This window comes from Trachinotus anak, unplaced genomic scaffold (assembly GCF_046630095.1).
Source record: "Trachinotus anak isolate AG129_WGS33_773 ecotype Australia unplaced genomic scaffold, CSIRO_AGI_Tana_v1 ptg000005l, whole genome shotgun sequence".
Lineage (NCBI taxonomy): Eukaryota > Metazoa > Chordata > Actinopteri > Carangiformes > Carangidae > Trachinotus > Trachinotus anak.
Window position 1 is genome coordinate 8,503,836 of NW_027273856.1, and position 22,178 is coordinate 8,526,013.

The following is a 22,178-nucleotide window of genomic DNA, read 5'->3' on the forward strand; positions in this document are numbered from 1 at the left end:
TAACTTCTGACTGAAGGGCCAGACTGGGGGACAGATTCAGAGACAGGGGCCACATTCAGGAAATGAGTAAAACTGTATCAAAACTCAAATTCAAAGCTCTCATGGTGATTATGAACTGTACTTTTAAACATTGTTTATCCCCCCAACACACCAAGACTGAAAGAGAACCACAACAACTACAGACGTTTGTGGTAATTTTGTTTCCTTTCGATTTCAAACGTCAGTCGTTCAGATCAACAGTAACTTTCTATATTAAACTCTGATCTCACATGGATAAGAGACCTGAGACTGGAGCGGGGTTATTAACAGCGTGTTTGTCCTTCTAAATGTAAAAAGTTGTTCAGCTGTAAATATATGTAACAGTATGTAGGTAGGTAAATGCCCAGTTTTTTGCAATTTTAAAACTGGGCATTAACCTACCTAAATACTGTTACATTTAGATTTATATTGTATATTTTTTCATCATAATTTACGGATATTTTTGCATTTTAAGTTTATATTTCTATTTTTTTAATATATTTTTATGTTTATATTTATCTTATCTTCATTTACCTCTTAAGTTATTCTCTATTCTTGCTGTGACATGACCTAATTTCCCCCTGGGGATCAAGAAAGTATTTTGATTGATTGATATTGCAGGTCAGAAGGTAGAGAAACTTGTATTGGTCACACTGATGTGACATCACTTCCACTTGTATGATGCTGGTTAGAAATGGCAGCTCCCTAACCCTGACACCTACAGCTGAGATTCACTGTTGAACTGCAACATAACTGGAACATTTTCATTTTCATCAGACTCAGTTGTAGAAATATCTGGGTGTGACATCACACTGTCTACATCTGCTCAATTCTCTACAGGAAGGTACACCAGAAACAGGAAGTTGGAGTTTTCCTCCTGTTTATTGCTGAATTTGCCCTCAGGGAAAAAGCCTATTAACCATCCCCAAACAGCAGCTCCTGTTCCCACATATAAATTCCTCCCTGACAATAAAAGTGGACCTTCAAGAAAACTAGTGATGTTCACAGCCCTTTGATATTTTTGTTAACACAGCACGTCAGAAATGTTAGATTGTGTGTGTGTGTGTGTGTGTGTGTGTGTGTGTGTGTGTGTGTGTGTGTGTGTGTGTGTGTGTGTGTGCAGTCTATCCTGGGAAAAGAGTCCATGTTGTATTTATGGTGTGGCCAAGCAGCAGTTTGGTGGCACCACACCCACAGCTGCTGTAAAAGAGCTTCTTCACAGGATCCGTTTCTGGCAGTGGGACCCAGGACTTGGCCTGAGCTGGTTTTATACATGGACTAGATGAATGTGGTGTTGTATTGTCTGGTTGTCCTGGTGGTGGAAGTGGTAATGTGAAGGGGGGAATATGGATTTTTGAAGGATCAACACTACAATGTCCAAATTAAAATGTTAGTGTAAGTGTCTCTTCATCATCCAGTCTCATCTCTTCAGTCTGTGCTGTTTCTGTCCAAGTGCATGTTAGGACAGTCACAGTGAGACAGATAATATATAGTCGGCTATAAATACAACTCTGGCTGCATACTATTCTTCTTTTAGACTGAGTTTCACACTATGTGGTTGTGTGCTGCTATGAAGCACACTGAGCTACATTTTATATCATCACAGCTGACATAAGTGGCAATACACAACTTTTCAACTTGTATTCTGAATGCTGTTGCAAAGACAGGATCAAATATAATGAGCTTCACCACGACGAGAAACATGAGGCTTTCATTGTAAAGAGCTTTGAGTGGTTGATCAGACTAGAAAATCACTATAAGTGCAGTTCATGTATCACTTTGCCTCCGCTGACAACAGGGCTCTTCTTCTTTTGTCAGGTAAAGTTCCCATAGTCCCTCCAGTTGTTCCACCGCCATTTCTGCTACCTGGGAAAAGCTACTGATATCAAAGTGCTATCCTCTTATAAGGCTTATTAGGAATCAATCTAAACACAGATGGTGTTGTTATTCTACAGCCATTACATCGTACAATCAACATTTACTTCATCATGATAAGTTAAAGCAAAAAACTTGTATATTGCCACTTTAAATCATATTTGATGAAACCAGTAAAAACCATAAACAGACCACCAGTTAAACCAGGTGACCTTCTGGCCTAAACTTGTTCCAGGTAAAACCATTCTGGTTTTAGCAGGAAGCCAATTGTGGAGAAAACGACCTCATGAGAGAAAAATGTGTCATGAAAACATTTTACACAAGACCAAAAACAATGGACTGAATGAAGATTTAAGATTTTTGTTTTACTAGAAAATGATTCAAAGTCATAAACATGTTTTCTGAATATTAAGGAATGAAATCAAACACCATCCACTTAGCACAGAATATATTTAGACTGGAAGATGACTGGATGATGTGTAACTCCATCTCAGTAAATGCCAGTTAAAGTGCATATTTGGAAAGTCACAGTGAGCCAGAGTCCTACAATATATAGACTATAAATATGACCTATGTTCTTTCAACAGTCAGCTGAAGCCTGAACTTTATTGTGAAAAGACTGTTTGGCAAAATGTGGATCTTAATGAATCAGAAATAAAAGCATCAGATTTTTGAGCGAGCCTATGCCTGCACCTCACCAAACCAGCTGCATGTTTTCTGTAGTTTTTTATCGTTACAGTCTTAACAATACCAGTGAAAGTTTGTCCACAAATGGAGCAAGAGGGATGATCAGTGGGTCACTAAAGTCAAAAATGTTATTCCTCTTTTGAATATGAATGCACTCAATAAATGTCCCAGAAATCAATCTGTAACATTATGAGATACTTTCAGGTGACAACTGAAAGTGGAAATCTGAAGAGATAAGTGCAGAAACATGAATGAAGACTGTTCCCTACACATCACCAGTGGTCAGTAAATGTGACAAGGACTCATCGGATGGTTTGATGAGAAAATGATGTGAGTCACTGCTTTGGCAGTGTTGTCAGTGTTCAACAACCAACAACCAGGTGGAGTTTTTCGACTCTCCACAGTAAACTGACTGAACTTCTGCTTTCAGTAAAACATCTCTGATGGAGCAGAGGACTCAACCTGAGGGCGGCCATGATGTAAGAAACTGGTCCTGCTGCTGTGTGATGGGTACAGGCAGGTATCCAAAATGTAATATCTCAATACAGGCCAGCCAAAATATCACGATATACAATAGTATCGTGGGAGCTGTTTTTGCTAAATTAATAATTATATTATTGTATTTATGTTTCAAGTATTTTTTAAATATAATATATATAATAATATTAACAACAACAACAACAATTATTATTATTATTATTATATGTGCAAAACCACAATATTGCATATGGCCAGAAATGTATTTTATATATATATATATATATATATATATATATATATATATATATATATATATATATATATATATATATATATATATATATATATATATATATATATATACACACACATATATATATATATATATATATATATATATATCCAATATTATCAAATATCGCCACAAGCCTAGCTAAAGTTATTCAATAAACTCAGAGACTCAGGAATCGAAAACCAAATTTATTTTTTTTTACTTTAGGGCAACTCTTAATATTCAAATTCCACCTTCAGGACACCCACAACTTAGTTTGCAGTACAATTCACAACAAAGCCAAGGGCCCACCCACGAAACTGCAATGAGCTCTAACCACAGGTCTGTGTTCATTATGTTATTTATTACCATACATCGGTCCAAAGGAAACAGCTGGACTGTTACACCACACTGATGGAAATCTGAGTCTGAGTTGACAGCTCTGGATCACTGGATCATTTATGGCATATCCAGGGTCAGTTTTCCACCATTATCATAGTTAATGTACAATCATTCTGAATCAGCTCTACACTATTTCACTATTATGGAAAAAAAAAAAAAAAAAATTTGTGCAAAGGCAAAATTACTGTACAAATATGATACAAATAAATAAAGTGTTGGATGGACAAATATCACCAATCAATCAATCAATCAATCAATCAATCAATCAATCAATGATATCTGATTTTCATTAGGACAATACAGTATATTTATAAACTGTCCAACTGCAACAAAAACACCTAATAACAGACATCACAGTTCCCATTACTAACAGTGACGCTTCCCCACACACACCTTCACCAACACACACATACACACGCACACACATGTCTGCATGCATGACTGCTTTCCTGCTCTACTTTAAGCATCTGGTTTTCTTGTTTTAATTTTTCAGTTACAAGCCAGGACTGTGGGTGACTCATGGCTGTTTGGCAGCGGCTCAGGGAAAACAGGAATTTAATCCACGTTACATTTCACAGGAACTTCAACAGGAATTAAGGTTAATATTCAGACTTCATTAGATCATAGAGCTACTGTGTTCACATGGTATTTCAAAGTGTCACACCTTTGGCCTGTGAATACTTTTCTATGAGTGAGTTTCCACTGAAGGCGTGCAGCCTCTGACATTCCTGCCCAAAAAGTGCCAGCATGCAGAAGAAGACAGGAAATGATGCATGCATATCAAACACTGCAGACAAGAAGACTCTTATTTCTTCTTCTTCTTCTTCACACACTTAATGTGTAATGTTAAAGACTGGGAGATCTGGAGAGACTGGATTACCAGCCCAGGACCCTCAGGGGAAGTGATCCAGGTTCACCCTGCATTCAGTTTTGCCCATTAGTTTGTGGTTATGGCCACAAACTAACAGCCACATTTTTTAAGATGTTTAAAAGTGTGTTTGTTAACACTGTATGTGCCACTGAAGCTCAAGCAACGCCTGCATTAGAACATGATCTAAAGGTCTCTTCTTACAGATATAGTTTCAAGTGCTGCCTTTTATTATCTTAGTACTATATTTTGTTCTTACACAGGACATATTACGGAATAAAATTTGCACAATGACCCTTTGAAACATAAAATGTCCCAGCACTGCACACAGTGGTCCTTCAGAAAACAAACCCAGGACTTAACGTTGTTAGCAATCGTCGCTCAGCTGTTGCCAATTAAAGCTAATTTTATGAGTTAGCCAAATTACAAAATGAAACTGTTGGTTCTGCAGCACAAGTCACCGTCTGTACGCTCAACCCACAGACATAAAAACATACTGAGTGAGCAACTTTCTACCCTGTATACTCTGGCCGCTAGCTAGACAGCAGCCAAGTGCTGACTGTCAGCTAACGCTAGCTGACATTAGCTGTGTCCTAATTCAGGGGCTGCATCCTTCAGAGCGGCCTATAAAGGTGTGGCTCTTCATAGCTGTCGTTGACAGCGAATGCTGAACCAAAATGAGACTGTCTGGCCTACAGCTGAGCTTACTGCTCCTGTTGCCTAGCAACTGTGATTTCACAAAAACTTGAGGTTTTAAGGATCTTGGTTTTAACAGTTCTACCCTTAGCTGGTGAACTGAGCTGAAACCCAATACTAATACCTAGTGTAAGCCTCCGGCTCTCTGTCGGTGGTGTTTGCTTTCATTACCGTTGTGCAATGAATCTTGGGATATGTTGCAACACAAAGGATCCACCTGTTGGAACCTTCGTTGCTCAGGTAAAGAAGGACACTTTACTGCGACACATTTGAAATGGGACAGTCTAGTCACGCCTCTGTGATGCAATCAATCTTCAAATGATGCGGCCTCTGCATTGAGACACAGCTATTAAAGAAGTCCGAAGCCTTCAGTTACACTTGTAAGCGTCACATAGGAAGCTGAAGAAATTTCAATAGGGACTTCCAGAGTTATCAATCATGAATGGTCAGTTACGTTAGCTCTGCAGCTGAACTGAAGACTGAGAGCTCTCAACTAGGGATTGGATTCAAGTGGAGAACCAGTTCCAAGTTGTCCAAACCATCTGAATGATACGTCCCGAAGCTCATCAATTCCTTTTATCGATGCCTGGAAGTTTTTCAGAGCCAAAGTGGCCTATATGCTCACAACGCAAGTTGTGTAGGGCTCTGCAATGATGCAAGAACCCCATCTCCTCATTGTGTCAAAGTGGGTGTCAATGTTTACTACTATGATGAGAGGATGAAGCAATCGATCCCACTGGTCCCCCTCAGGGGGAAAAAAAGTCCAGAGTGTGTTGCAGGAACAACAATCAGCAAACAACGACAAAAACCTGTCCTCTTCTCTCCAAGTCAGTCAGGTGACTGTGGAAAAATAATTAATCAGGAATCGCTCAGGGAATTAGTAAAGATTCAAACCAATGAGCAGAATCGATAATGGCATTGTTATCAATAAAATTGTATCTCTACTGTGAACTGGATATCTTGTGTCTTCAGTTTTAACTGTGGGAGGAATATAATACTCCTTCGTATGTAATTTTTTTAATAATTGCATAATTTAAAGCTGCTGAAAAGTCATTTTCTCATTTAGCTTCTTACTAAGAGGTGGGGTCCCACACGAACACATCTTCTGTCACAGCTGAAAGTTTTGGTAACATGAGAGGTTTCTGTTTTTCTCTGTGTTCCTCTCACGGGCTGGCTGCAGCTCAGATGGAAAAAGGTAACGTCATGTATCTGATTCAGTCAGGATTTGGCAGCACTTGAATCAAAATGTGACGACAGTTGCAGGTTTGTTACCTTTCTGTTGCCAGCGTTATCAGTCAAGTCTGATCAACCCACATGGCCCTGAAGACGCAGATCTCTGAGTCGGGATGTTTTATTCCAAACTTAAACTTGATTGATTGATTATTGTACATAAATAATTATTGTTAGAGAAGAATTCAGACTTGAAATCACTTTTTTAAGGGATTTGAGTGTAATGTTATTTGTGAACTACAGCAAATGGCTCTGATTTTCACATAGAGATGAACTTTAAAATGATTTGAAATTGAAATCAGTGGCACATTTACACCATGGTCAACTGTCTTAATGACATTTTTCTTCTATATGGTTTAATAATTACCTAAAAATTCTAAATTAGTTTAAAAGATACTATATGCAAGTTTTTGTTCTAGCTGCACAGGCAACATTAGCATTAACAGCTGTTTGCTTGCCTGTCTAGAAGAAACATTTCAAGTCCAGTGTCATACTTTGTTACTTGTTTTGCTTCTATTTCTATCACTTCTTTTCTTCTACTACTAAGTTAGCATGCTAACCAGCTAGCCGCATCCCGACTTTGATACCAATTCTTAATGATACTTTTTTCAATACCTGTTTTATCAAATCTATTTTAACAAAAAGAAAATTACAACACACGTCACAGCATAAATTTAAATTTTTACTTTACTTTTATTTTGAAGCTTGGTCTCTTTACTCACTCAAAACTTGTTAAACAGCCAATCACCAGCATTAGATCTTGGTCCAAGCATGCTGCATGCTGATTGACTCACTGACACAGATGAGATTTACTCATTTATTTTGTAGTTATTAAAAATTGGTATCGAATGACAAGAGATTTTTCAATCCTTGATCATATCAAACCAATTCAGTAGTTTGAAACCCAGCCCTCCTCAAAGCCCTACTTAACGATAGTGAGTCACTGGAGCAGCCAGTCTGCCCTCAGCTCAGCATTAGAGGATGAAGACATAGCGTTGATCAGAGGGCGTATTCTAACCTCGTCTTTTAAACGCCAACAAGGGCTGAAGCAAGCGACCAACACCACCACCATGCTCAGTGGCAGAGGAAACTTACATATAGCACCTTTAATGTAAGCAAAGATATTAGTTCTATATCTAATGGCAATTCTGATATAATTTTATTATTCTATTAAATGGTGTATAAATATCAGTAGGGTCCCAAACAGGTCAATCCAGCCCTGACAGCAGTAAACGAAACCAGTTTAGTCAACATGTTTTAAGGGGACTTGTCCAACGCCAATAATTCTGTGACAGTTCATTAATTTATGGTTGTGGTTTTGAAGGAAAATGAATCAAATCAGTTCAACTAAAAACATATTTAGCTGGTGAATCATGAGTGAGTGTGAGGTCTCAGGGAGTTTGATGGTATTTAGATGAAAAACCACAAGTATCCAATAATCCTAAAAAAAATCTGGTTCCAAAGTGGGGAGTACAAATCCTCTATTTGATTTTCAGGTTTCTGAAAAGGCTCAGGGTCATTCCAGGTCTTTTGGGAGGTTGGCAGGCTCATAGCTGCGCAGCCACACTCTCTTGGACTGATGTGAATCTTTTGTTGAGTCTCGGTTTACATCTATGTGGTCTTTCTGGTCAAACTGGTTGATGAATGAGTTTACAAAAACTTTTGATCCAGTTTGATTGCAGCCGGGAGATGAAGCAGCACATATAATTAGCCTGGAATGAGTTCCCATTTCACTTTTTATTTACAGTTTGGAATCTGGGTTACTGCCTCCATTCAACATGTTTTGTAAAAGAATCAAAGACCCAAAAATAACAGATCATTTCTATATTTGCTTGTAATGTGTGTTCAAATATCAGTCTGAGCCTTCAAACAGCAAACATATCTGACAATTACATGCTGCATATTCTCTTGTCCACCCACTCATTCTCTGCAGCTCTCACCCAAGGGCGCTGCATAATGACCTCAACCACCTACAGATGCCGTTTCTCCCAAAGCGCACCACTCACAGCTTTTAGCTCTCTTTGATTTTGACGCCTCGCCACCGCTCAACATCCTGTACGCCCCTGCACCACAGTCTGAGGTCCCATGTGAGATGTGAAATGACAGAGCAGCCTCATCTCTGAGACACACTTTCTCTTCCCCTGCTGCACAATGATGGCTGCACAGTCTGAGTGGTTGTCATTTGTTTCACAGTGTGAAGCAGCAATAAGCATTTAATATCAAACAAGGATGTAAAGGTGTAGGAGAGGAAAAACCCAGTCAGAACCCCACAGTTCAGCTCTCATCAAGCTGGTCCCAGCTGCAGGAGCCAGTTGTTGCTCTGATAAACTCACTGTACACAACAAACGTTTTCACACAACACTAGACAATGTCGGAGAATCAGGTCCAGAGTTGCCCTTTCACACACGCAGTACACAACTGGAGATTGTCTGAGTGAGATGCGTTCTCACCCACTGGAAATACACACTTCAGTTTAGGGTAGAGCGTGCAGGACGAATACAGAACCATCATCAAAACGCCCACTGGCTCGCTGTGAATTCTCTGGACAATGGTCGGCTCTATTCTCATCAGCTCAATGGGACAGTGCACAGACTTTATCCTCAGGAGCTGGCAGAATAAAGTCCAGTTCAACTGATTCAGACATTTGCATTCCCACCATAGACTGTATATAAAACTCATAACATAAACTCCAGGTCTGAGCAGTGAATCAGCCAATGCTGAAGAGCCTTAAAGCTGCATTCTATCTAATGAGCATCAGGGGGCGACTCCACTGGTGGTAAAAAGAAGTCTGAATGTATTGAAGTCTATGTGAAAATGTCTCTACTTCTCATTTAATAGACCATAAAGCAGGGGATGCATGGATAAGGGTGGGGCTACCGTGTGATTGACAAACTGTACCTGACAATCAGGATAGAGTAAAGAGCAAGTCAGATCCACCCCTCACTCCTCCTCAGCTCCACCTTCTCATCCAAATATGGTTTCTTCTGGTTTCAAAAAAAACAACGGTCATGGCAACAGACAAATTACAAACCCGGAGGCTTCAAAACAGCAGCTCACAAACCAGTGGGTGACGTCACTGTGGGTTGACAGCTTCCATATACAGCTCCTCCTTGTAACAACTACAAACGTTCAGGGTTGCCGTGCATGTAGCCAAGCATTTAGCAGCTAAACAGCCAGCTGTTTCCCAGCAGCTGGAGGAGACCAACACAGAGGTAAAAGCAGAGTGAATATTGGACGTAGATTTGTGAAAACTGTTGAGTCCGCATAAGCTGACAAATACTAACACCATAATATTTTTATGCATTTACATCTGCCAATATTAGATTATATTCAGTAATATTCAGTACTAAGGCTACATCCACACTACGTTTTAATTTTAAACTCATCTCTTCTTCTACGTTTTAGTTTTAAACTGAAACCATCTCTGCTGCAACAATTTCAACCTTTGTGTTTTCGGTCTCTTTCTTGCAAGTTGCATTATTTATTTCTGTCTGTGCGAAGTTTGGCTCTCATGTGGCAGATGTCGGAGCTTCCCATTAAAAGCTTGTTGTAAAAGGTTCAATTCACTTGATACTGTGCATTTTCTGAAATAAAACTGTTTAATTAATAAAATAAAATAAGATAAAGGGGGAACAGGGGTCCTAAAAATTAAGTTTTGCCATGGGGCCCTTTAAAAGCTTAGTCCGGCCCTGCTGAATAGGGGCTGCACCTTTAAGTCAAAGACTTTGATTTCCGTGGTTTGTAAACCCTTAAGAGTTGACTCTCATATCTCACCAGATGCATTTTTTTAGCTACAGTAAACATTTTCTAACTAAGAGCTTCATAATTTAGATTCTTCAGCAGACAGAGGTATAAAATCAGCCTCTGTGTTGTGCCTGTTAAACGCACAACTGCCTCCGAGGATAAAAGCATCTAAAAATAACTGTCACAAAGTCAGAGGAGATGGGGACTGTCGTATCTGGCTGAAGCAGACGTAAACATTATGCAAGACCAAACTTGTTTTGCATACAGATAACGACACAGTGAGGGAGTCTGACTGCTGATGGAACATACAGTAAATCTCAGCAGCACGATGAGGTTTACTGATTTAATAACCAGAGCTCATTACCTCTGGGGACTGAGCTGCACAATGAGATGTTTTTGTTCTCTCTGATTTATGTCCAGTGGCAGTGGAGAATGAAAGGTATTTCTAATTTTTTGACAGCTTTATTCAGCAGAACAAGACCAAGTCGTCAATTGTTAAATGTAAAATCTGCACAAGAATTTGACAAAATAAAACGCCCCAAATAAGTGAAGCACTGTAAAACTGATTTTTTTTTATTAAAACCAAGAACTATCTGGATAAATGACTCTAGCTCTTAGTGCCTGAGTGTTTCTGATGGTGGATATCCAGCCCTGAGAGACAGAGAGACAGAAAGTGACCGTCTTCCTGTAGACTGGAGAAAAACAGCATCTCAAGCTCCTCAGAAAAGAAGCAGTATTACAACATTCTGGGAAAAACACTGAAATAGCTGCCATCTGCTGATGCAACTTCCTGCTGATCTCTGCACAAGCTGCACCGTGTCCCAAATCCACACAGTGCTAATTTAAAACAGAGCGTTTGTTTTTTTACACCAAAACCAGAAACAAAGTTTACTTCGTAGTTTTGTCCATCACTTCTGTCAGGTCTGATAAACTGGATCAGAATCACAGCGCATTGAACTTTTTACAGCACCAAACAGAAAAAGATGAACTCAACAGATATAAGCTAAATTAAACATCTAGTTATTATAGACAGAGATGAACAACAAACTATCCATGGGTCAGACTGTTGAAGGTTGTTTTACAGAAAGTGCAAAAAATGCTGAATGAAATATTGAATTAATAATACGTTATTATCACTGTATATGGTGTGTTTGTAGAGTAAGATGATTTAGCCATTTCACAGGAACTGTTCTCAGACGTCTCACTGTTGACTTAAGTGACGTAATAAGCACAATGTTCTTATTACTGACAGAAACTACGAAGTTGTAGTGCACTCAGAAAACTATGTGCACTGAATCATTGATTTTACAGTCCGTTATTGATGGACACTGTTGTCCCACAATGCAATGCACAAAGGAAATGAAGAAGCTCCTCACAGCTGCAAAGTAGTCTGACAAACTGCAGATGGTGGTGAAAGAAAAAGAAGAGTCCACTGTACAAGCTACAGCAACTGACATTTGGTACAGAAGCCTGCATAATTTCATGCAATATTATGTTACATCACTTTACATTGACTCATTCTGCAGATGCTTTTATTTAAAGTGACTCTAAGTGAGGTGGATCAGTGAAGCTTCAGGTCAGTAGAGACCTGGGTGTCAGGACTCAGTTCTACAGCTGTTTAATCAGTGAAGGAGATCAGGTAAAGAAGTGAACTGAGAGTCAGAGTCAGAGCTGGTTAGACATGTTAGGGTGTTAGAGGTGTGAGGAGAGGAGGTGCTCTCTGAAGAGAGGAGTCTTCAACAGGGTCTTGAAGTTAGAGAGGGACGCCCCTGCTCTGAGAGACTATATATGTATATATATACTGCACAGACTGTAAGCTGTGGCACCACCACCCATGATTTGTTTTAGTTGTCATCAGCTGTGAGCTCCATTTCTACTGTGCACTGCACAAGTGTCCATCAATACCAATACATTTTATTAAACTGACATTTTAAAGAACACTCATTTTGTCATGTGATGTGATTGTGAGCTCTCTCAAAACCAGAGACAGAGTAAGAATCAGTGCAGTCCGTAGATAAATATTAGTATGAAACTGGGACACAGCCTGTAGATCTTTTCTAGGAAAAATCTCACAGCAAGTGATGCATTTTAGTTTCCTGTTTATTTGCAATAACTACAGGGAACCAGGCTGTTAAATAAAAGAATTGTGTGTTTGTGTATGCATGAAGAAAAGTTTTAGTTCAAATATAAACTTTCAATCAAATGTCTTGAAGATCTATGATCACTTTCTGTTATTGTTCTCCATAATTCTGTCATCCAAACAACAATTTCACTATTTGATTTGTAATTTTAAACATTTACCATATTGTGCTACTACATGTTGCTTTTGAAAAAATGTTTGTTTTAAAGTATGTCATAGCCTCAAGACTAAAAAGCCTGATCTGCATTTGTGCAAAAACTCCTACAAAACTGTGCATCGCATTTTGGTCGATATGGGTGGAGACAAATGTTGGGCATTGGTGCTTGTGTATCACGAATCATGATGATGTGAGCATGATATGGAGCAAGTCACCTGACAGTGAGACACAGGCCGGAGCAGATGAGTAACAAAGCTTCAATGTAACAGTGCACACAGATCATACACTTTCACAGTAATCAAATCACCTTCAGTATGAAACATTAGGAGAAGATGATTAAAGACAGAGACTTTCACTGATTATGGCAGCAGCCTCTGCACTGTGTTTTACACGGAGCCTCAGCAGTCTCTGCCCACAGATGCTGGCCAGTGTCCCCATGTGATATTTACTGTTCCCCAGTGCCTCGCCGCCCCACCATTTTACAAGACAAGTAAACACAACATCAGCACATAAGGCGGGACAGCGAGGCCTACAGATGTGCAACAAAAGCAGCATTGTGCAACAGCATAATAATTCCTGTTAGACAGTCAGCATTGTGGGGGCAGAGCAGGTGGAGCTCTGCAAAAAAGTTTTCAGTTAAATATAAGAGTCAGCTGCTTGTGCACTGGGACGAAGATTAGGATTTGTGCAGAAATATTATTCCATATACTTGTTTAGTTTTTGAAGAAGACAGCAGAGTTCTCTTTAACCTTCTGACAGCTCTGCTGGTGCTCCACCCAAACCAAAGGCAGGACCTGGTGCAATTCAAAACTTCATTTACAAACATGTTAATTCTAACAAATGTTTCTTGAAGTCGAGGAAGCTTGATCCACGCAGTCACCAGAGCGCGGGACCAACGGTTACCCCCCCCCCGCCAAAGTAAAGACAGCTGCTGAACCATCAGGTGCTAACAGTCTCTAGCTAGCAGCAGAATTTTTATCCACAGCAGCTGTTTACCAACACTCCGGGATATGTGACAGGTTTACACCTACACCCTTACACAAGGGCTGCTGTCAGCTTGCAACACAGCTCGCATCACTGTTTGCAAAATAAAACTTTTATAGGGCGTTGCCTAAATGTGTGTGAATAAACCGAAAGACAAACGGATCAAGAGCCGTTCTTTAATTCGGTGTAGACCATGTCAACATCTCAGAGGAGCCCGCCTGTTATTCCCACAGTGCTCCGCCGCCAGAATATACCACGGAATGCGGCAGCAAACTCCGCGGAACAACTGGAAAACTTTATTTAATCAATTAAAAGCTGCTTCATGACTTTATGATAAATGCTAGAGACGAACGAACCGGAACATTTCACACTTTTGTAAAATGCTGTGTATCATGTTGTCTCATGCACAGACACATGTGCTGAGCAGCAAAAGAACAATTACTGATAATTCTTTAACGAAGTTTGGCAAAGTTTTCCCTGCACATCTGAACACACTCAAGTTTCCATCATGCTCAGTAAAAAAAAATCACTGAGCATAAAGACGTAAACAAAAGGCGTTTCCGTGTCTTTACTCACCCAGGCTGTTGGTAGAGGAATTCATAATCCGCAGTTTCAGTTGTGTGAAGTTTGTCTAGATGTAAAGTCTGAGCTGAGGTGTGTTTTCCATGCTGAGAGGAGTGTCACAAGTCACACACTGGGAACTCCAACTGTCAAACTGCCAGTTTTCACTACATAAATACCGGAAACGTGGACAAGTTTCCTGAAAATAAAGCACCGTTACTTATTAAAAAATAAAACAGATTAAAAACACAATCCTCAATCACCTGCAAATACAAAGACAGTGTGGAACTAATACAATTAGAGGGATAAAGTGCAATAATATAATTAAATTCAAAGAAACGCACACGCTGGTTGACCGTCCTCCGGAAGTCAGATACCTCATTGTTCCTAGCTTGATGCTATGTGCGGGAAGCTCCGTGCAGAGACCCAGAAGTCTGCGGCTCTGTCAGGCCGGTGCTTCCGTCCGTTCTCTGCGACCCGGGCTCTTGGTGGAGCGAAGCAGAAGAAACTTTGACGGTCTCCAGGCTCCATCTCAGTCATGTCGCGTCACACGGACCCGTGGGGCCGCTCGTTCAGAGGGCGCGTGTCCCCGCCGCGTGGCCGGGCCGAGCACTGCACGCGCTCCAGATGAGCTGCTGTGGGGTCTCTGTGCCCACGCGGAGTGGGCGGTCACGGACAGGTGCCAACACAACCCTTACTTCAGAATAATGATAATAATATTAATAATATTATTATTATTATTAATAATAATAATAATACATTTTATTTTTAAAGCTGACAGAGTAACAGTGTTACAAAGTGCTTTACATAGGAAAATACTGATAAAACAATTCAGCACAATAAAGTTCAGATAAAATCCACCAAGAGTACAGAGAACAAATAAAAACCCACCAATGAATAATAATAATAATAATAATAATAACACGTTCACATTTCTATTTAAAAATCTCTTCTCAAGAATATCAGTCCCGTGGATGTCTGGTGCATAAATACCCACTAGTTCAGCTGCCAAGATAAAAGGAGCTGAGGGGTGAGGCTGGACAGTTTTGTCTCAGTCACATGATCTATTTTAAATGTAGGCATCAGTTATCATCAGTTGGTATCATTAGAAAGCATCCAAATACCGTCAGAAAATGTAGGGCCAAGAACGAACAGGCTACATTGTTGGGGTATGAAAAGAGAAGGCTGCCCAAGGTTATTAAAAAAATATCTAGAAAAATCTGAAGCTATTAAGCTGTCTTATTAAATGACTGTATATAACAAGTCCGGTGAATTTTCCACATTAATTTTGAGCATTTTTTTCAGTTGAGGTTGAATTAATTATCTTTCACTCGTCGCAATTTTGTTAAATTTAAAAATGTTTAAGCATCCAAAACACGAGGTGACTTAGTGTTACTTACTGTCCGTTACACAAAATTTTCATATTAATTTTTAGATTAATGTAGAAAAAAATTCAACAAAGTGTACAGAACAGGAGTTTACGGAACAAAAGATTGCGCTCATGTTTCTGTTGTTTGGGGGAAGAGAATGTGTGTAGGACAAGGATGTTCGGCTTTGATGGCTTTCCAACATGGAGGCGTCCACAGAGATTGAACTGTGAAGGAGACTAATTTCTCTAAGTGTTGTCGTCTTGTACGGTGGGTGCCGGTTAAAGGATATACAGATATTTGTTGTTATATCACATCCTGTTCATAACGTCATGTATTACAGAATATCGGTTCTTGATAATAATTTGTCTGACACTTAGTACAGCCTCTCTTACATGTCATATGCCAAACTTCATACAGATGTAGCCGTTGAATGTTTCCTCGTCTTATCGAAAATATTTCACGGCGGTAGAGGCTGAGTGAAGGTTTATGAACAAACCAGAGCCGCTCTTCAGCTCCGTTTGTAAAGAATCGTCAAGTTAAACATCATTCTGCTGTTCTTCGGTCTTCACAGTGTACAGTCATCCTCCACGACAGCATCCATCGTGCTGGATGTTGGAGTAAATAGACTCTCTAAAATCCCCACTTTTAAGAATGTAATTCAATATGTCTGAATACTGCCTATGTCTGTTTGGTGAAGGTCAGTGTGATGGTTCGACCATGAAGTGTTCCCGCTGCCTGCTCCAGCTGCAGTGTCTCCGGCTGGTGGGTCAGTCCGCCCTGTTTGCAGCCCGGTGTGGTGCTCTGCTCCAGGCCCCCTCCTCCGGTCAGCCCAGCGTGTTACATAACACCCAGCACCAGGTAAACATAGCAACCAGACTATGCTCAAAATATTGGTCATTTAGTGAAGCTAGTATTATTAGCAAAGACTGCACACTACATATGAATAATTTATACCTTTTATAAATCATGGGAGTCTAGTCTTGAAATCAGGACACATTAAATCCACTAGGCAGCATTTATTAAAATGAATCCAAGCCAAGAAATTCCCATATGCAGAGCCATACCAACAATTAATGTATCCTACTGTCAAGTGTTGCATGTGTCTGTCTAAAGCCTGATACATCTTATACCTCTGTGCCAAAAGTTTATTTTAACTCAATCCACATACACCCTCCTGCTGCCCAGGTAGAATACCACATGTGAATTAATCCACCACTGAAAATAGTCCCCAACAAAGGCACTCTTTCCTCTAAATCATACACTGACCAGCTGCTTTAGGAAATTATTTTCATGAATGGAACTATATGAAGACAGAATGTATGTTGTGTTGGACATTGCTCTTTCATACGCATATATTTCACCTGCAGGTGCTGAGGCTTTTCCACACCAGCCCAGCTTGTGCCAAGAATCAGACTGTACCTGCAGAGTTTGATCATGAGAACAACAAGAAGGGGGACAAATCTCTGATCACCTACGATGACCTGTTCGAGCAGATGGCCCAGGAGGCCAAAACCAAAGCCACGTTTAACAAGGCGGTGGACGTCTTCATCAAGAGAGACATAAGACGGCGAGGTCATGTGGAGTTTATCTACGCTGCTCTGAAGAAGATGCCGGAGTTCGGCGTGGAGAGAGACCTCGCTGTCTACAACAAGCTTCTGGACGTTTTCCCCAAAGAAGTGTTTGTGCCCAGAAACTTTATCCAGCGGATGTTCAACCACTATCCTCGACAGCAGGAGTGTGCAGTGCAAGTACTGGAGCAGATGGAGAACTACGGTAGGTCTCAGTTAGAGAGGGTCACCTCAGAGGGTCACCTCAGGCTGGGAGGGGCAGGGATCTGGATCCAGCCTCTCTACATGGTAGATCATCAGCATTGTGTGTCTGTCTTCATTTTAAATGATCCTGTTTCAGGTATCCTGCCCAACGTGACCACCAAAGTCCTGCTGGTCCAGATTTTTGGAGAGAAGAGCCACCCCATAAGGAAGTACCAGCGGCTCATGTACTGGTTCCCTAAGTTCAAGCACACAAACCCCTTCCCCCTCCCCCAGCAGCTGGCGGAAGACCCAGTGGACCTGGCCCGCTTCAGCCTGAAACGCATCGCTAACGACCTGGACGCAAAAGTCACCGTCTACCAGGTACAGCTGTCGGCTTTGTGCTGGACCTGGATTGTTTGTGTGGGCAGTTCAGAGCTGGGGTGAGGATGTGGTTAGCCTAGCTTAGCATAAAGACTGAAAATGGGGGAAACAGCTAGCATGGTTCAGTGGCAAGAAAAAGTGAGTCAGCTTTTCTCTACATATATCTATAAATTTGTCTTAAAACATGATCAGATCTGCATCTCAGTTACAATAATGAACAAACACAATCTATTTAAACTCATAACACAAATCATTGTGTTGTTCTTGTCCATACTGAATTAAATTGATGAAATTCACTGAAGACTTTTTTGTTGCTGTTGTTTTTTGTCAAACTACAAAGGTTGAGAAAGAACTTCCTGGGTTCCAGGGCTGTAATTTTAGTCACCTGAGTTATTAGGTCAAATTAAGACAAAAGTCACTGCGGCTTTGAATGAGTTTTGTTTTTGTGGAACAGAACCAGAGGGTTCTGGTTTGTGTCCAGGTCTGTACAGGTCAGAGGAGGAGCAGAACGTCTGGAGAACTGTTCTGCTGTGTTGTGGACATGAGGCTTTTATCAATCACTCTGTCCTCTGCTATTCCCACCAGCTGCCCAGTACAGATGTAACAGAGAGCGGAGAGGATATAACACTTCCACATATAGTAGGTATGTAAATGATTCATGTGGTTTGGAACACAACAACAGTGGATGGTTTTAAACCAGAACTAACAGTGACAAACCGAGAAGCTGCATTTTCTCCATCTGCACCCTGAAAACTGTTTATAATATTCTTCATGTCCAGACTTGAGCTCACTGTCTGTGTCTCCTCTCCTTCCTGTGCTGACGCCAGGGATCCAGAGCCCCAGCCAGATGGAGCTGCTGGCCAAGCACAACCCGAGCAGGCCGGTGTTTGTGGAGGGCCCTTTCCCTCTGTGGCTGAGGAAGACGTGTGTCTACTACTACGTCCTCAGAGCCGACCCCACACCGCCCGAGGAGAAGGTGGGAAAACCATTTTTAAGTTAAGACATATTATTGCTGTCAGTAATTAGTTGTATGCACTGTAGATTAAATAAATTATTTTATCATCTTTGAAGGAAAAAGTCTGATTACATTAACATACTGCCTCTGTCTGACCTCTACAATCTGCAAGTGTTGTGCTGTGTGGAGTCATATTAAACTTACACAATAGGAAATAACCTGTCAAAGACTTAAATCATCAAACTAAAGATTTCTAACATTTTAATTAGAAGAAATGCAGCAGCTCTCTTCAGAGAATCTCTCTTTGATTGTATATTGACTTTAATGGAGGAGACCTTTCTTGACTGAAGTAACTTTACACCCACATGTTTTTTCTTCCACTGTAAGTGAGAGAAGAACTGTCGTAACATATTTTTGAGCTGCTCAGTGATGAAATTGTCTAAAACCCTTTTTACACAAAAACCAGCGGGTTTTTTATGCATAGATGAACCTGCTAAATGAAGGTGATTGACTCCTTTCACACTGCCTTTCTGTTTGGTCAGCGAGGACACAGACACAAGGAGGGAACATCTGCACAGATTCAAACAGTCAGCTTGCAGTTGTTAAGCTGGATCTGTCGCATCTCATCCTGCTGTCAGGGTAATTGTGTGTTTTTAAAACTTATCTCGGGGCTGCAGCTTCACAGCAGCTGGACAGGTGACAGGTGGGTTTACAGTGTTTGTGCCCTGAAAGATGTCACAGCGGGACAGAAGCCAGGTGTTAGCAGGGTTTTGTCCAGTGTAAAAGGGGCTGAAGTTACAGGAGTTAACCCAGGACCTGCTGGATCAGGGCTGCTCACTATAATATCTTTACAGACATCAACACGGTACAGAATGATGCTCCTTAGTCAAAACAGTACAGACAACCAGCATGTTGTTTGACCACCCTCCTGAATTAATGTTCAGTAGCTTCAATCTTAACAGCTGGAGAATTTGACAGAAACCAGTCAGACCTATTACAGGATCTGTTCTCTGATCTTTGTAAAGCTCAAGAAAAAAAAAAAAGAAGCTTTCTTTCTTTTCCATTCATGACTTTGTTCATACACTGAAATCTCTCTGCGTCACCACTGCAGAGCTGGTTGGTCACAGCTGTTCCTGTGTCTCCACACAGGTCGAGGAGCCCTATGATCCAGACAGATGTCTGATCTATCCTCTGCAGCTGGACCTTGATCTGGACCTCGACCTCGGAGACGATGAGAGCTTCGATGTAGAAGACTGTAAGATATTTACAGGTTTGCTTCTCTTGTCTATCAGAAACCATCGTGTTCAATGTGTGATGCAGCTGTTGTGTGTCTCTCCAGTGGACGAGGGTCCGGTCTTTGCCATGTGTATGACCAGTCAGGGAGACCAGGCCACCCTCAACCAGTGGATCTCTGGCCTCCAGCAGAACAACCCCATCCTGGGTCAGGTCCCCACTCTGTTTCGTCTGAACGCCGGGCCCCGGGAGCTGCAGGGGCCGGCTGACGTAGAGTCAGGCCACGGCCACAGGCCTGAACCAGAGACCCAGAGGGAGGAGCGGCCCCCTGAAGAAGAACCTGAGGAGGAGGAGCCGAGGAGGAGCCAGAGGATGACGTAGTGAGCAGTCAGACTGTGTGGTTAAAGAAAATCATGACGTACTGTCTCAGAGGTTTCTGTCCGGCTGGTTAGTTAGGTTAACTAGTCTGAGGGTAATTTAACTAGGTAACGCAGCAGCTCTGCAGAACTGAGGACTAATAATGTTGGTGAAGTTCAGGAGTCTAATAAATTAAATTAAAACTAAACTGTGCTTCCATCTTTTACTGTGTCAAAGGTTCTACATCAGGGCTACACCAGTAGTTCTCAGGGGTCCATGAAGGGATCCCCAGCAAAAAGGGGAATAATTTATTTTCTCTATGATTCCATCCATAATAAACTCAATGACAGAGTGTGTGACTATTTTGGTTTCAAACATTCTCTGTAATAAATATAATTAATATATATATTATATTATTATATATTATATATTAATATATATAATTTGTGTCAGTTTAGGGTTCTTCATGTGAAAAAATTTGAGAACCACTGGTCTAAAACAAGCATCAACCTCAGGTCTGAAAAATGAAGCTTCAACAGTGAGGAGCTAAAAGCTGCAGTTCCTCTAGTGACCACTAGAGTCTGGCTCCAGCAGTGAGTCAGTCCCCATAGTCTCCCATGTTCAAATGTCCAACTTTACAGCAGAAATAAACATGTTTACAGTCTGGTACAAAATCTGTTCTGGTCTCTAGAGCTAATTTCCTCCTTCCTGACAACTGTACGGCTGAATTTTACAGAACTCACCTGTTTACATTTTATTAAGGCTTGAAATTATGTATCATTGTGGGTGTGGCCTCTTTGAGTGACAGGTGGGTGAGCGTATGCTTGTCACAAACCGGCATGCACCAAAGTCTCAGCTCCACACATGCCCCACCTCTTTGACTATTTTTGGATTAGCTGGGAGTTAGGGGCGGAGTCAGGCACTGCCAAGATGGCGACGGTGCAGCAGCTCACTCTGAGCTTCAGAAACCTCTGGGTGACATCATAGAGGCTACATCCAGCTTTATTTAGTCTGTGATAGGGCTGAGCAATTAATCTCATTTTGTTTTCAATTATGATTTTGGCTTCCAACAATTATGAAAACAAGATCATCGAGATAGATCGATTATTGTGCCCTGTTCATCCTGAGCAGTTTGCCGGTTCAGAGACTTTCTGTATAGACCATGTCCTGTTTGGCTGCTGTCCCATACTCAAATATTGTTAACCTACAGCCTTTTTCCACCAAAATTGTTGAGTATGAGCAATGTTTTTTAAACATGGGTAAACCTGCTTTTGTGTTTTTAAAACTTGTTTGAAACAGTGCAGCCCCGGTCCACTACCTGGACAGGTGACAAGTCTGTCAACACTGTGCACTGGAATATTGTGTAGGTTGTAACCAGAAAAACTACATAAACACAAAGCATTTTGTTTTGAAATATATATTTTTTTAATGTAATGCTTTTTCATTTAGGTAGTGTTGGATTAGCTTTATTATCAACACACATGCTGCTAGGGTGGATGTGTTGCTTGCACACCAGGCTTTCTAAAACATTAAATTAAAAAAATGCTTCGGTAAAACTATGATCTGTCTATTCCACTGTTAAAGAGACAAATGTATGGTGTTGCAAAAGTCAGTGAGTAATCACGTTAAGTAATCATGATCTCGATATCGATCAGCAGCCCTAATCTGTGATCTAAGGAAGTGGTTCCCAGCTTTAGGGCCAGGACACACAGGATAATTCTGAGGGCTGGGGACATGTTTAACAGGAAATTAGAGAAACATATTTATGATGAGCAGTAGATATGACAGGAGGAGAAGCTTCAGATAGAGAGGTCACTAGACAAAGAGGTTGGTCCAAGGTTCAGGGTCATTTAAACTGGAAAAAATACATCATTAGTCTGTGCTTAGGTGATGTGTATTCACTCAAACATCAGCTTCCTTTTAGGTTTAACTGGCAGATCATGAAGAATTCCGTTAGAAAACCTGTGTTGATACAACAAGACTCAGTGAAATAAACTAGTTTTTACATTGAGTTGTTT

General features: G+C 40.8%; 2 protein-coding genes across 3 annotated transcripts in view; one reads left to right on the forward strand and one right to left on the reverse strand.

Annotated features, from left to right (window-relative positions):
• Positions 1-14,630, reverse strand: part of eml3 (EMAP like 3) — a 48,986-nt gene extending 34,356 nt beyond the window's left edge. Inside the window, exons 1-2 of one of the 2 annotated variants that reach the window (XM_071478199.1) lie at positions 14,491-14,630; positions 14,129-14,312 (exon numbers count right to left, since the gene is read on the reverse strand). In XM_071478199.1, coding sequence (XP_071334300.1) covers positions 14,129-14,153 — 25 coding nt within the window. In that variant the 5' untranslated portion in view covers positions 14,154-14,312; positions 14,491-14,630. Of the gene's footprint in view, positions 1-14,128; positions 14,313-14,490 lie in introns of those variants that run through there. The other variant, XM_071478198.1, reaches the window with a different exon arrangement.
• A 964-nt stretch (positions 14,631-15,594) lies between these two features.
• On the forward strand, positions 15,595-20,368 carry ecsit (ECSIT signaling integrator). The gene is made up of 8 exons (XM_071478205.1): positions 15,595-15,750; positions 16,181-16,341; positions 16,851-17,256; positions 17,392-17,615; positions 18,201-18,258; positions 18,443-18,591; positions 19,720-19,825; positions 19,910-20,368. The coding sequence occupies exons 2-8, from the start codon at positions 16,201-16,203 to the stop codon at positions 20,182-20,184; spliced, it is 1,359 nt and encodes a 452-aa protein (XP_071334306.1). The 5' UTR covers positions 15,595-15,750; positions 16,181-16,200; the 3' UTR covers positions 20,185-20,368.
• Positions 20,369-22,178: the final 1,810 nt, after the last annotated feature.